The 13892-nt window shown below is 41.4% G+C and overlaps 1 protein-coding gene across 1 annotated transcript in view; it reads right to left on the bottom strand.

The window, feature by feature from the left end:
* Positions 1–13892, bottom strand: part of VSNL1 (visinin like 1) — a 62918-nt gene that overhangs the window by 22838 nt on the left and 26188 nt on the right. Inside the window, exon 2 of the mRNA XM_081156665.1 lies at positions 6555–6721. Coding sequence (XP_081012791.1) covers positions 6555–6716 — 162 coding nt within the window. The 5' untranslated portion in view covers positions 6717–6721. The remainder of the gene's footprint in view (positions 1–6554; positions 6722–13892) is intronic.

Raw genomic sequence — 13892 nt, 5'->3', positions numbered from 1 at the left:
CTATTCCTAATTACCTTATGAACAAGCAGAATCTGAATCCCTGAAAACCAATCATCCAAAAATAATTTTTGAGCTAAGTCTTTTATTTTCAAATTTCATTTGTATATGATGTTGCGACGCTGTAATAGCCATCTCTGTCATGTTTTCTTTTGATAAAATATCTGATGGGGGAGTCAGTTCTTGATGCTGTTGGGTCCCAGGGCAGGCAGCCACAAAATATCCCACAATGGCATATTGATTATTTTGAATTAAAATCACTTGAGAAACAGTGGGAGCAGGAGGAGCTTTCTGAGGCTCCTCTAACTCTATAAATGCGTAAATGCAGGAAATAAATCTCCATGTGAAAGGTGCCCTCCCTGCTATAAAAGTGAGAAGATGCAGAGCAGTCAGACTAAAAATCAAACAACCTTATCACCAGAGAGAGAATCCAGGGCTGAGCTTATATAAACAAACCCTTGTCAATTTTACTAATTTACTGCCCTTAGCCTACATTTTATTTGGATCCTTGCTAACTACATACCTCAACACCTATGCTCTTTGTATTGTCAAACTCTCCACAAATTTATTGTTTCTTTATGTAATAAAGAGTACATAAATGGACTGTTCCACTTCTCTCTCAGAGAGTTATTCTTTTAATTCCCCTATTTTATTAGTAGTCTAGCTGCAAGAACGCAAGAAGGGTAGGCGGGGGAATTGCCTCTCCTTCACAATGCCACAGTCCAAGAGACTGGGCAGTTTGGCATCTGGAAGCTTTCCCATGCCCAGGTGCCTTAATCAAGCTACTGATCAGTCTTACCTGGGTAAGAAAACTCACAGTTTACAAAGCACTTGACCTAAGCAGGGTTCATAGTATTCTTCCCATTTAACAGATGAGGAAACTGAGGTCTGGAGTAATTTTTTGATTTATTTAACAAACCTTTAAGCATAAGACTTCTTCAAGTTCACATGGCTACTATATGGTAGAGCCAGGTACACATCAGCCTTCTGATTAAACCATGCCACATTTATGTATATGCAGACGAGTCACTAATAGCAGTGTAGGCTCTGGAGAATGGAGAAGGGCTCTGATGAGTGAGAATGAGAAAAAAGTTTGCAGAGTTGTGTGGCAAAACCATAATGTCCTTGTAAGAGGTGGGTGAACGAAAGTCACAGGATCACAAAAGAGGAAGAGGCTCTTCTGGCTTTGAGAATGGGGAGATCAAGGAAGGCTCTCTGAGGTTTTGAGAAGTGAAAAGCAATATACAAAAATAAGATGATAGTCTGGCTCCACCAGGCTCTAAGCTTACTGAGGACAATGCCCAGGACAATATCTCACCTACAGGAAGCACGGAGAAAATGAATCTTAAATGAATTAGTGAGTAAAACCGCTCTTCTACGGATAAACTGGAAGTGCATTTTCTAATGACCAAACTACTTAAAGCTCTGCAGGAAATGAGCACTTGGATGGACATGACTTGACTTGGCAGGGACTCTTTCGTTATATGCAAATAAATTTCACTAAAATGCAAACAGTTGAATCAGGAATGGTCCAATAGTTATCTAGACACCCCCCCCCGCCCTGCCATCCAAGTACACCTCCAAGTTGCCTAACACCTAGCACACTTGAGAAGAAATGCAACAGGGTTTGCTTGGTGGGAAAGCAGAGGCTTAGGAGAATTGAACTAAAGCCAAGAACAAACTTTAGCCTTTTAGTTACCTCTGAGAATTTATCTCTTTCTTCATCTGCAAAATGGTAAGCAGTGGGGATTGAGCAGGTGAAAGTGTGTGAGGTACAGGACACTGAGGGGGACTGCATAAAAAAGGCCTGGATGCCACACTTCATCCTTCACGGCAGCACCTTTGTGCTGGGAGGACCCAGAGCTCAGGGTCTAAGGATCTATGCTGAGAATGAGACTAGCCTCATGGTGGGTCCTGCCACGGCTGTTGCCCCCCCTTGGAACACGTGGGAGACATCAACAGAGCCTTACATCCTCTCTGTAGACCATTTATGATGCCATTGGCTTTGGCATGTAAAATAAAGCCTATTTTTCATCTTGACTCTCTGGCAGTAAACGAGTAGACCATCAGTCATGATGGCAAAAACATTTTGTTACAGGTTGCAAAATTTTTTTCACTTTCCTTCTTTCCCTTGGGACTCCATTATTGAGGTGATAGATCTGGGCTTATTATTTCCATATCAAAGATGAGGAAACAGATTTCGAGAGGCAGAGATCTGGCACAGGTAGCACAGCTGGGATTGAATCTCAGGTTTGCCAGATTCCAAATCCCATGATCATTTTTAACTACCCCTTGACTGCATTTTCAACTAAACCTGAACCCTCCTAAGTAGTCCTGATGCAAGCAATACTGACAATCAAACTCCAAACAAATATCAGAATCCAGTTCGGCCTTCCCAGAACTCTGCCAGTTCTGTTACATGGTTTCTTCGGCTTTGATGTCACAGTGAATAAACAAAATAGGCAGGCACCAGCATTCCAGGGAACAGGACCTCGGACAGGGCCACTTCCTACCTCACACAGTTGCTTACTCTTCCCCAGGATAGGTTTTATTTTGAAACTGTGGCTGCTTCTGTGAACATATAGTTAAAATCACTAAACCTGCAATCTTAATTTGCGATCTGGACTTGGTAATCACTATGATTGTTGGAAACAGGGAATGCTCATGGGGGACAAATTCAGGTACTTGTTCTTTGTGACAAAATGAAAAAGCTCCTTTCCCAAACTCTCACAGCAGTGCTGTAGTGAGGACGATGAAACATCTCCTGCAACTTCTGTTACCAGAGACACAGACATTCCTGCCAGTATTAGTTTGCTAGGGTCCCCATAACAGAGTACCACAAACTGGGTGACTTAAACAATAAATATGTATTTCCTCACACTTCAGAAGTGTAGAAGTCTAAGACCAAGGTGTTGGTAAGGCTGGTTTCTTCTGAGACCTCTCCTTGGCTTGTAGGTAGCCATCTTCTCCCTGTGTCCTCACATGGCCATCCCTTTGCGCATGCCTGTGTCCTAACCTCCTGTTTTTATGACACCAGTCATAATGGATTAGGGCCCACTCTAATGACCTCATTTTCACTTAAAATTACCTCTTTAATGACCTTATCTCCAAATACAGTCACATTCTGAGGTACTGGAGATTAAAACTTCCACATGTGAATTTGGGGGTAAGGGCACAATTAAGTCTATCGCAGGTGCCAAGCTTGAAAAATGTAAAAATACCTCCTAGAGATATTTTATCTTCTTAAAATCTAAGAGAAAAGTCCTCCATCACTGCCTTAACTTTTTATTTTAATATCCCATTTTGAAATTAGCCTCTTCTTTCCACTTTTGCCCCACCATAAGCATTTATGTCATTCTGCCTTGTATTGTGTGGTTAACCATGTCTTTCTGAGTGCCCGTGAGATCCTGAGGGCAAGTGAAACTGTCCTTTAGTTACTTTTACATGCTTCCACCACAAGGCTTCCTGAGAAGGAGATACACAGTCAGTGTTTAATATAATTCACTCAACAACACCGATGCTTGCTCTGCAACAGGCTCTGTGCTAGCCATCGGGCCTTTGTTAACTGAAATGAGGTGACTGTGGTCAATATGACTAAAGAATGAAAACTGTATCAGACTAGGAAGGTCCATGCTCAGATCTGTGTTTTTCAAAGCTCACGCCAGCAGGTGTACAGTGGAGGGATGGAGGGGTTGATGTGATGCTCCACAGAATCCAGTCAACAAGCAGGGTTGTGCTGTGGTGCAAGTCAGCATACCAATTCTCACTGTCCATTCTCCTACCTTCCTTCTTTTTGTGACTTTGGGCAAATTGCCTCATTTTTTCTGAACCTCAATTTTAAACATTTTAAAACACAGACTTAATGAGAGAGTTTGGTTATATTTTGGTTGCAAAGGCTTCTCAAGCTGAGGGTTTGTGGCTCCTGGCCTTGCATTACCTCTCATTATCCTGCTCTTCCCCACACCTCATCAGTATTTGTTCTACAGCAGCGAGGTGACTCTCATGGACCCTTAAACGGGTCAGGTTGGTGACAGTAGATGAGCCAGGCTGACCACACAGAAAGAGGGCAGAGGCCACAGGCAGTTCCGCTAGCTCAGCTGTATTCCAGGATGTCTCAACGTCCTCACCGAGCTAGAAGGAACCACTAAAAATTGCCTATTCATCAGGAGAAGGACTATGTCTTGCTGAATATTTGTACTTTTCAGCAGCATTAAAGGAAGTTTTTTTTCTTGTCAGCCCTTCTCCTGGTCCTCATTATATAATCCACATTTTTCTGTGCTTCTCCCTTTTAGCTTATCCAGACTTGTCTTTCTCTTTTCTGTGCATGTGGCATATTTCCTACGTGATTCTACTTTGTATTATGTCCTTGGATAATTTTGGAAGGAGAGGAAGACTTTGCCTGCTTTCTGACTATTTGATACAAGAGCACAGGCTGAGTTTGAATATGGCTCTTAAGAGGCTGCCAAGAGTCTAAGCTCCATCCAAAAGTAATATATTCCCTTCCTGGAACAAAAAAATCCACTCTAGGGTGGAATGGGGGATGTGGGGTTGGGAGATGATGTCGGTACATATACGTCAGTTGTACCACAAAACGCTGAGTTGTGTTTAGTATTTACAATCCTCCTCTCTCCCCATCTTGAGGCTAGTGCTTTTTCGGTACTGAGTATTTTCAGTATATAAATGAAATACCTCATTTCCTGCACTTCAACTATGTCTTCAAAGAGAAAACTTGTCTCATTTTAAACAAATAGTAAGGATCATGGCACACAGAGCTCTCTTAAACACGGAGTGACAGCTTGCACGACCTTTTTGGTGATATGAAAGTGGCTTTGACAAATCTCATTTGTCTGTACTTTCCTTGGGGCTGAGAGTGAAGACAGTTCTGAAGCTCAAGCTAACTTTTGGGTGATAAAATAGTAGAAGATGTGACTCTGAAAACTATGGAGAGTGGTATGTATAATAATACTGGAACTCGCATACCATCACACTTTTCTGTAAAATCAATTTATATCAATTGAATAATAAATGCATTTCTTACCACTCCCATATAAAAGATCTTCACATGCTAAAAATGAATCACTTAGATCTTTTAGAAATGTCACGGTAATCTTATTACATGCACACATGCCAGTATACGTGTACCTTTCTACACACACTTATAGACATAGGTTTTTATATACCTAGTGCTCTCAGGTGCTCTGCTTTGCAGTAATGATGATTCTGGGTCCCTTACATGCATCAGGGTCCATGCAAAGTTAGTGAGCTTTTAATAATGACATAAGCACCTGCAAACTCACCACCCAAAGCCATAGGTATGACTTTGACACAGTTTATACCTAACCATATGGCTGTACCCCCATCTCATCCCTTGCCTATTCCCTACTGGATATAACTATCAGTCTGAATCCTGTGTTCATCACTCTCTTGCTTACCTTTCTATATGATTTTATGGCATTTATTTGTAGTCTTAAAATTTTTTTTATGTTATTTGTGTTTAATTTAGAATGTTTTAAGACTTAATCTTTTGCACTTAATGTTTTAGTGTCACTACAGTTCAACTGTTTTGATTGCTTGTGTGAATATACCACAGTTTATTTTCCACTCTCCTTTGATGGGCATTTGGGTTGTTTCCCAGCTTTGCTATTGTGAGCAGTATAGCTATGAGCATTCTTATACATGTCCTTTCTTGTACAAGTGCAAGGAAGGAATTCTGGAGCACAGGCTATGCGAAATGTTCAACTTCAGGAGACAATGACAATGTTTAATATTTTATGCAATCATTCCACACACATATATACACATGGATGTTTCAGATTACTCAAATGGACAGTTGTTACACTTAAGTGATAAAATCAATATTTTCTATTTGGTATTTTACTCAGAAAAAGTTAAAAGAAAAAGTGCGCATTTCTTCCACAAGCCTAACATTATGTAAGTAGACACAAAATGGAATGGCTTGAATCATGCTTGATAAACTCAGACAAACCCAAATAATACCACTGCAGTAGAAATTGTACCTTCCATGGAACAGTTTTATCTCATGTCCAGGGAAAGATTAGCTTCCCTACAGTACAAAATGCTGAGTTAAGAGTCCATGATGTAGACATTGATGCCCAGATGTACACCAGACCTCCCCTACCGCCTTCCACATGTGATGTTGAAGGAATTTTTTTCTCTTATCTGCAAATAGGAGGACCTTTCTTGGTAAAAAAATCCATGTACTTTCTCTTTAACTAAGAGAGATATAGATACTTTTTCAAGCCAAACAATAGTGTAATTAGCAGCTTGTCAATAATCATCAGCAAATACAATGATCTGAAATTTTACTGCTCTTTTACCAGCCTCTGTCATCCTCTAAACTCTAGTCAGTGTTTTGATTGAACAATTACTTTTCTTGTTCAGAAATTATCTCTGGAACAAGACACACCCCTTTGCATTTTTAAAGTTTTCAATTTTTCTTTCTGGGTTAAACAAATTGGCTACTTTGAGATATAAGTCCACATGAAACTACACTTCATGAAGATAATGTTTTCTGGCCTGATGAAAAAACAACTTACCTTCACATAGAGCTGCTGAAATTCCTCAAGATTCAGCCTCCCACTTGGACAGTCCTTGAGGAATCCTTTGTACCATTGCTTGAGCTCATGCTCATTAAACTCTGTGCTCTTCACCAGGTCCTCCATTACTTCAGGGGCCAGTTTGCTATTCTGTTTCCCCATTTTGCCTGAAGAAAAGCAAATTAATGCAATTAGTGCCATGGCTTTGATTATTTCAATCTTGATTAGGAGCTAAGCTGGAGTTTCTGAGCAGTTCCTTGGTGGGAACTCCCTCCAGGATGTCTGATCAAAGTCTCCCCAAGTCTACTTCCTTGTATTTGGTATTCTAGAAAAGAGACGGGCACAAAACACTCTTGTCCCAGTTCAAAGGGCTGTAGGGCTCACCCTCATCCATCACGTGTCGTCTTTCACATGGCATTGTTTACCACATGGGAAGGCAACTGTCCCTTTTTAGGCTACTCATGTAAAGTATATAGAGATTGTTTATATTTTCCTTCTATGAATTAAGTTCATTAGCATTTGCTGCCCAGGTGCCTACTTCTACATTTAGTTTGTAGGGATATTCAGATTACTGACAAGAACAATAAGAAGGCTTTATAGCCAAATGATCAGAAAGTAGCTTGGAAAGGCTGATCAGCCACAGTAGGGAGTCTCAGTTGTCCTAGTTCTAAGATTGCAGATTTTTTTTTTTTTAAAATCTTTATTAATTTCAGAGAGGGGAAGGGAGAGGGAGAGAGGGAGAGATAGAAACATCAATGATGAGAGAGTTGTCATTGATCGGCTGCCTCCTGCACTCCCCTGACTGGGAATCGAGCCCGAAACTTGGGCATGTGCCCTGATGGGGAATCGAACCATGATCTCCTGGATTCTAGGTTGATGCTCAACTGCTGAGCCATGCCCAGCCGGGCCAGATATTTGTTTTCAAATGGAAACACCTCATGTTTATTAGTCACATTAATTCTCTATTTCTCTTCTCATCTTCAGAGACTTCCTAAACATTTCTTTCAGTGTTGACCAGCTCTTGGTGGCTTTTTCAAAAGATTGGTTGGTGAATTTTAGTTTACGTAATTCCATTATTTTATTATTATTGCTAGTAAGTAAAAATAATAGTGCATAAAATAATGTTACCTACATCAATTATGTGCCAGGTTGTGTGGCGATTATCATAATAGAATGCAAATGAACAGAGCATAGGTTTAAAGTCATTCCTGATTTTTACTCCTGATTTGGCCATTTACTATGTCTGTTACTTATGACAATATTAACTAACTGCTCTATCTTCAATTTCTTCCTTAATAAAGCACATATAATAACAAAACTCAGATTCATTGTTGTGGCTAATTAAGAAATAGGCAGGTAAACAAAGATAGAAAATACTCCAAAATTAAAATAGTTGTATTAGTGCAGAAAAATTTAGGATGACTTTTAAAAATTTCCCTTTAGTGTTGTTTTATAATTTAAAAAAAAAGAATGAAAACAAAACAAATTAATGACAGAATAATTTAAAAATTCAAAGTAAACTTGAAAATCTAAGGGACCACCAGAATAAGGAAAATGTCACAAGATATTTAAAATCCTTTAGATGAGACTGAGTTAGGTTTTGAAGAATTTACCCAAGTGGACCTAGTGCTTTATTCAACATTCTTGAGACAAATACTCTCCCAGGCTCTAGGCATGTCTACACTTGCAATAGCCCAGAAAAGGTAATCTCATCACATACTTTGTTATTAGTATTTTTTTATCTCTTCTGAAATAGATTCCACACCCATTGTCAGTAACCTGCCCTAACACTGAACAATTCTTTCACTGAAATGAAACCAAGCCACTTCCTCCAGGGAAGGCTTCCTCCTCAGCACAATTGCAACAGCACACAGCCCAATCAGAAGATACCATTAAAATGGCCATTTGTGTTCTAGGCTCTTATGTTTGAAAAATGACCTGAGGATCAGCAACTACGCCCTTTGTCATGGAGCTTCTCTACTTATTCTTACTCTTAATTTCAAGTTCCAAGTCTCTTATTAGTAACTGTCTCTTAATTATAAGTTACTGTGGGATTCCACAGCTGGATATGGAAATCAAGTAGGTGCTCAGGTGTCAGATTTAATTAATCTGAGTAAGAAAACTATAATTCATGGTTATCCTGATAATCAAAAGATGTAATCACTTTGTTCTTTTCAGTAAAGAATTGCAAGTTTTCATTATTGAGCTAGGATCTCACCTAACAGTAACAGCTACTGAATACTGAGTGTTCTCTGTGGGTTAGGCACTGTACTGTGCACTTCACGAACTTGCCTATGACCTTATGAAACCTCAGCAATAATGATTAGGGCAGCTCTCTCAAAATCATACAAATAATGCACGGCAGAACTAAAAGTTGAAACTGAATCTGCAAGACACCTATGCACAATCACAGACAGACAGGTGGATGGAAGGCATGTTAGGAGAAGGAATAGGAGGAGCAAAAGCAGGAAGAATCGGTGTCTCCTGGCACTAAAATAAAGAGAAAGATCAGTCACTTTGCCAGGCCTTGTTTGGAAAACCACAAGCTCAGAAGTGAGCTTGTATTAATAATGGGAAAATGGATTAAAGATTATTAAACCACCTCCTCCAAATGCCTTTAGAAGGTCAAAGTGTCAGCTTCTCTCTTAGGCTGGAAAGCTTGGGTTTTCCACGGACACTTATGATTCCTTAAACTGTTTCAGTTGCCTGGGGAGAGGGTGGTCTCTTACACACACAGGGAACATTGTCAGCACCATGAATCACAGTTCTGAAGACTCAAATGCATAACTTCATGCTTCTTGGTTACACTTCATGGTGAGCACTATCATTCAGGTGTGCCTGGCAATGAGTGAATCATGCAGAAAATCAAGTTCTGAACTGGTTCAAAGTGGCATTGACAATGCCCTCATCAGGACCTGTCTGGATTAATGACCAGCCTCCTCACGGGGCTCTCTGACTCCCATCAACCTTTTTCTGCATGGCTGCTTGAATGAATTTCTGAAATCGAAACCTTGCCATCTAATCCTCTCCCTAAAACCCTCAACAATTCTCCATTGTTTAGAGGATGTAGCCCCATCTTTCTACCATGGCACAGGCCCTGCCTACTCATCTGTCTTTTTACTTCATATGCCAGGCAATTATCAACTATTACAGGTCCCAGGTTGTACATGCTTCCACAGGTCCCTGCTTTGTACATGCTGTTCTCTTTGTTTAGAATGGCATGCCCTTTGTCTGCTCAGTAGAACCTTTCTTCTTTAAGTGGCTTCAGCTCACATGCCGCCTCCTCTGTGAAACCTTTGTAGACTTTACAAGGCCACCATAAGCATCCTTTTTCCTAGACATCCCCCTTATCTTGTAAAAGCTTCCATGATCATTATTTATTTCTCTACCTGATGGTTAGTTTCTTGAGAAAGAGAACTGTCTTTTATTTATCTTTGCATCCTTGGTACCTCATTCTAAGTGCTCAACAAATATCTTTCGAGAGAACAAATGAATGAGGGGAACTGAAGCATTATGAAGTAGGTACTCAGAGAAGGACCTTGTCACTGATCTTCATCAAGTTATGGTATTTGGTAGGCTTTATTCAGTCTCATAATAATCTGTATAAGAAGAAAATCAATGTAACCATAGTATAGATATAAAGTGCTGGCAGCACATGCAGGAAATGTTTCATTTAACTGTATAGAAACTAGTCTGTCCTCTTGGAGGCTGTTTCCTTGTCCGTCTTCATCATTAAATTTTGAAAACCTTGAATGTAGGACCCCTGTTTTGTTTGTTTTTAAAATCTCAGTACTCTCAGTTCCTGGCATAAAGCTGGTGCTTAGTAATGTTTGATAAATGAATGAAAAAGCATCCACGGGTTAATGCTCCTCACCTACACTGCCTTTGTTCTGGGGCGGCAATGATATGGATTAAGTAGCATCTTTCACTTGGGACCAGGAATACAGAAAAGGTAAAAGAGAAAGTAAAGCTTCTCAAGTTCCCAGTGATGGTGTGAGGGAGATTTATCCCAGCTCTGTTTCTAGTTGATTTTGCAATCTTGGGTAAGATCCTTTCCCTCCCTGTTGCTCAATGTCCCTCTTTGAAAAATAAGTGAGTTGGACCAGATGATCTTTAAGCCCATTCTAACCCCTTCCATTCACTGATTTGCAACATAAGTTTTGTAAATATGAAAACTGAAGTCACAGACTTCAAATTGGCTGTCTCAAAAGAATCAGCACATGTAGATTTTTTACCTGAGAACCTGTCCGTACTTGAGTGTTTGTTACCTTAGAAGGGAGGGGACAGAAACTGGAGTGTATTATGTTTAAGCCTGAGTTTCAGGATATAAGGTAAAAGTCAGCCCAGCCGCAAACCAAATAATTTCTCACTGCTTGAGTTACAGTTAAGTGCTAGATACAAAATGAGACTGGTGGAGGGGTTCTGATGGGCAAGAGAACCCCCACCAGGGATGGGCCCTTGAGTGAAATCCCAGTACCACTTTATTGCAGAAAAGACTAAATTTTTATACAGTGCTGTTTTACAAAAGGCCTTTGTGCAATATTTGCCCATATACCAATGCGGTAAGAAAGAGATAATTATCATTTCCTCTTCACTGATGAGGAGTTTGAAGCCTAGAGAGATTAAGTAATTTGCCCTACCTCAACCAGCTAGTAAAAAGTTTAGTGCAGAGTGAAGGAAGTTCCCTGGAGCCCCATGGCTTCTAATAAAGGCTATCATCTCTTGTCTGGATCCTGCAGCCACCTCCTAACCGGTCTTGCTACCTTAGTTTTGCCCACTTTTCACCCACTTCCTGCACTGTCTTGATAGCAGGATTGCAAAGCAGAAGAGGCAGAGCACATAAGAGTGCCCTGAGGAGAAAACTGGAAGACTTCACAGAAGAGGGAAAAGGCCCAGCAGGGGAGCCAAGAAACACCCAAGTGCATCTTTCCTCCAAGAAACCTTTCAGTCTTAAAAAGGATTTAAATGGAATAGGTGTGTGTGTGTGAGTGTGCTTTGCTCTGAGTTGACGCACTCTGCTCTAAGTCCAGCTTCCCAGGACACAGCAGGGCCTGCTGCATGTGATGAGGCACACAGAATGGCAGGTTCAGCTTCTCCATGTAATCTGGCCATCAGCCTGGCAAGATTCATGTAAAGACTGGGGGGCTGAGATGGAGTGGTCCAGCCACATGTGCAGAAACATAGCAAGATGAGCTCATCAACAGGGAAGCAGCCTTGGAAGTAGGACCCTGAGCAGCAGAAGAAAGGGCTTTAGGGGCTCAGGTTGGAGGCCTATGAATACATGACAGTATAAGGTATGGAAGGAGTCTTGATTGGAAGTTGAGCTATTTCTAGTGTCAGATTACCTGGGTCCAGCCTTTACCAGATCAAATGCTCCTCACCTGAACATGGAAATAACTGGAAGAGACCAACCTTGCACAGGCTTAGACTCCTGCCCAGATTGCCCTTTCTTTTCCTTACTACCTGTCTAAATCTTACTCTTCATGCAAGCTGCCTTCTCCATGACACTTTCTACAAGCTTTTACTACTTTTCTTTCCTCCTTGTCTTTGATGGCAAGGTTTTGTATCAATAATGACCCATGGCCTGGTTAACTCTGGGTAAGTCAGCTTGGCAGAAATTTATAGGCATTTTCTATGAGAAAGGCCCTGTGTTGGGCATGGTGGGATGTACATAGTCCCAATCTTGAAGGGCTCAAAACTGAATGCAAGAGACATTCACACCTCCTGGAACATGGAGCATGGTGAGATAAATGCTCATAGCACAGAGCTAAAGATCACAAGGAACAGAGAAACAAATCCTCACTAGATCTGGAAACTTCACCTGTAACTGGTCCCCAGGTGAAAAACCCTTAAGCAGGGTTTCTCAAACTTGCCCAAGTACTAGAATCGCCCTTGGATGTCCTGTTAATAATACAGCTTCATGGGACCATTCTTCGAGGGAATTCTATACTTTTAATAAGCCACTCGGGTGAATATGAGTCTCAGTCAATCTGGGAAACAGATACAACCATGAATAAAAATAAAAGTCGAAGAAGAAAACACCCAAGGTGGCCAGACATAGCCAAGTTCTCTTCGATTCCTCCCTCCCTCCAAGTGACATCCCTAATGTGTTTTTAAGATTCTGTACTGGGGACACTAGCAGTATAAATTTGGAAATCACACAACTAAGGATGACCAAAGCTTGAAGATTTGTCTCTGGGCTCTGTCTTTATCTCCTTTGGTTTTAGGTTGGAGAATTTGAGGTTGTCCAAGGTCCCATGGGCAACTGATGACGGAGCCAGGGTGAGAAGTCTGGTCTCCTGACCTGGCTGGGTGTCCCCACCCTGCCACCCCATAAGGGAGTTGTCTCCAGGCCAAACAAAGTCTGTAAGCCAGGAGGCATGTTTATATCTGTGCCAAGATGTTGAAACAGTCCCCATCACTGCCCATCTTGGATCCTATAAACAAATGACATTAGGTTGCTAGTTTCCAGAGACTGTTAAAACAACCCTGAAAACCAAGAGTCAATGTTACCCAGCACATTGGGAGGGGCAGTTTTCTAATAAAGGCAAATATCTGACACTCTGGTTCTTTCTGCTCCTCTCTCCTTCATCTTCCCAAAGCAAAGTTCTCACAAGCCCCCAGCAGCATTTCCCAGGGTTCAGGGAGAGTGTTGATCACAGGCTGCCCTTTCATGCTGTCTCTGGGGACCTAAGCAGCTTCAGAAAAGGGGAGAAATCCTTTCTCCTGGTGTTCTCTGGTGACTTTACCTCAAACCCTGAACCTAATGAGATCAGAGCCAAGGTCCTGGCCCACAAGCATGAAACAGGCAGGGAGCACAGGCTGCACTCTTGGGGACTCACTATGAGGGAGTATTTATTTGATCTGTAATAAATGAGGAAAAACATTCTGATGGCAGTGGCAGTGTTAGAGCAAGTGACAAGAGTTTCATTCCAGAAAGTATAATAAATACAAAAAGATGAAAGCAGAAGTGAGCCCCAGGGATCAATCATCTCATCTAACTCCTTTGTTTTCTAGAGGAGCCCCAGGGATTTAGGGGACCTATGCCAGGGAACACAGGGAGTTAGTAACAGAACCTAGCAGTATCCTGCTACTGAGCCTCAGCAATAAAACTCGGAGGCCTGGAGGCCTGCGATCCTTGGGTACTTAGATGGGTTAAAGGTACTAGGCCCTGCAGGACTGGGAAGAGCCAATTCATGTCCTTGTGACTAGGGTGTGAAGAGTGGCCTCCTTCCCTAGGTTGTCCCTCTACAGCTCAGGGGCCGAGAGACTGAAGGGGCCCTCAATATTTGCTCGATGGGATAGCCCTGACCCCAGGATGGGAGCTGCCAGGAGACC

Source organism: Miniopterus schreibersii (assembly GCF_964146895.1).
Source record: "Miniopterus schreibersii genome assembly, chromosome: 13".
NCBI classification, from domain to species: Eukaryota; Metazoa; Chordata; class Mammalia; order Chiroptera; family Miniopteridae; genus Miniopterus; species Miniopterus schreibersii.
The sequence above is the reverse complement of the archived record's forward strand: the minus strand, read 5'-3'. Positions and strand labels throughout refer to the sequence as shown.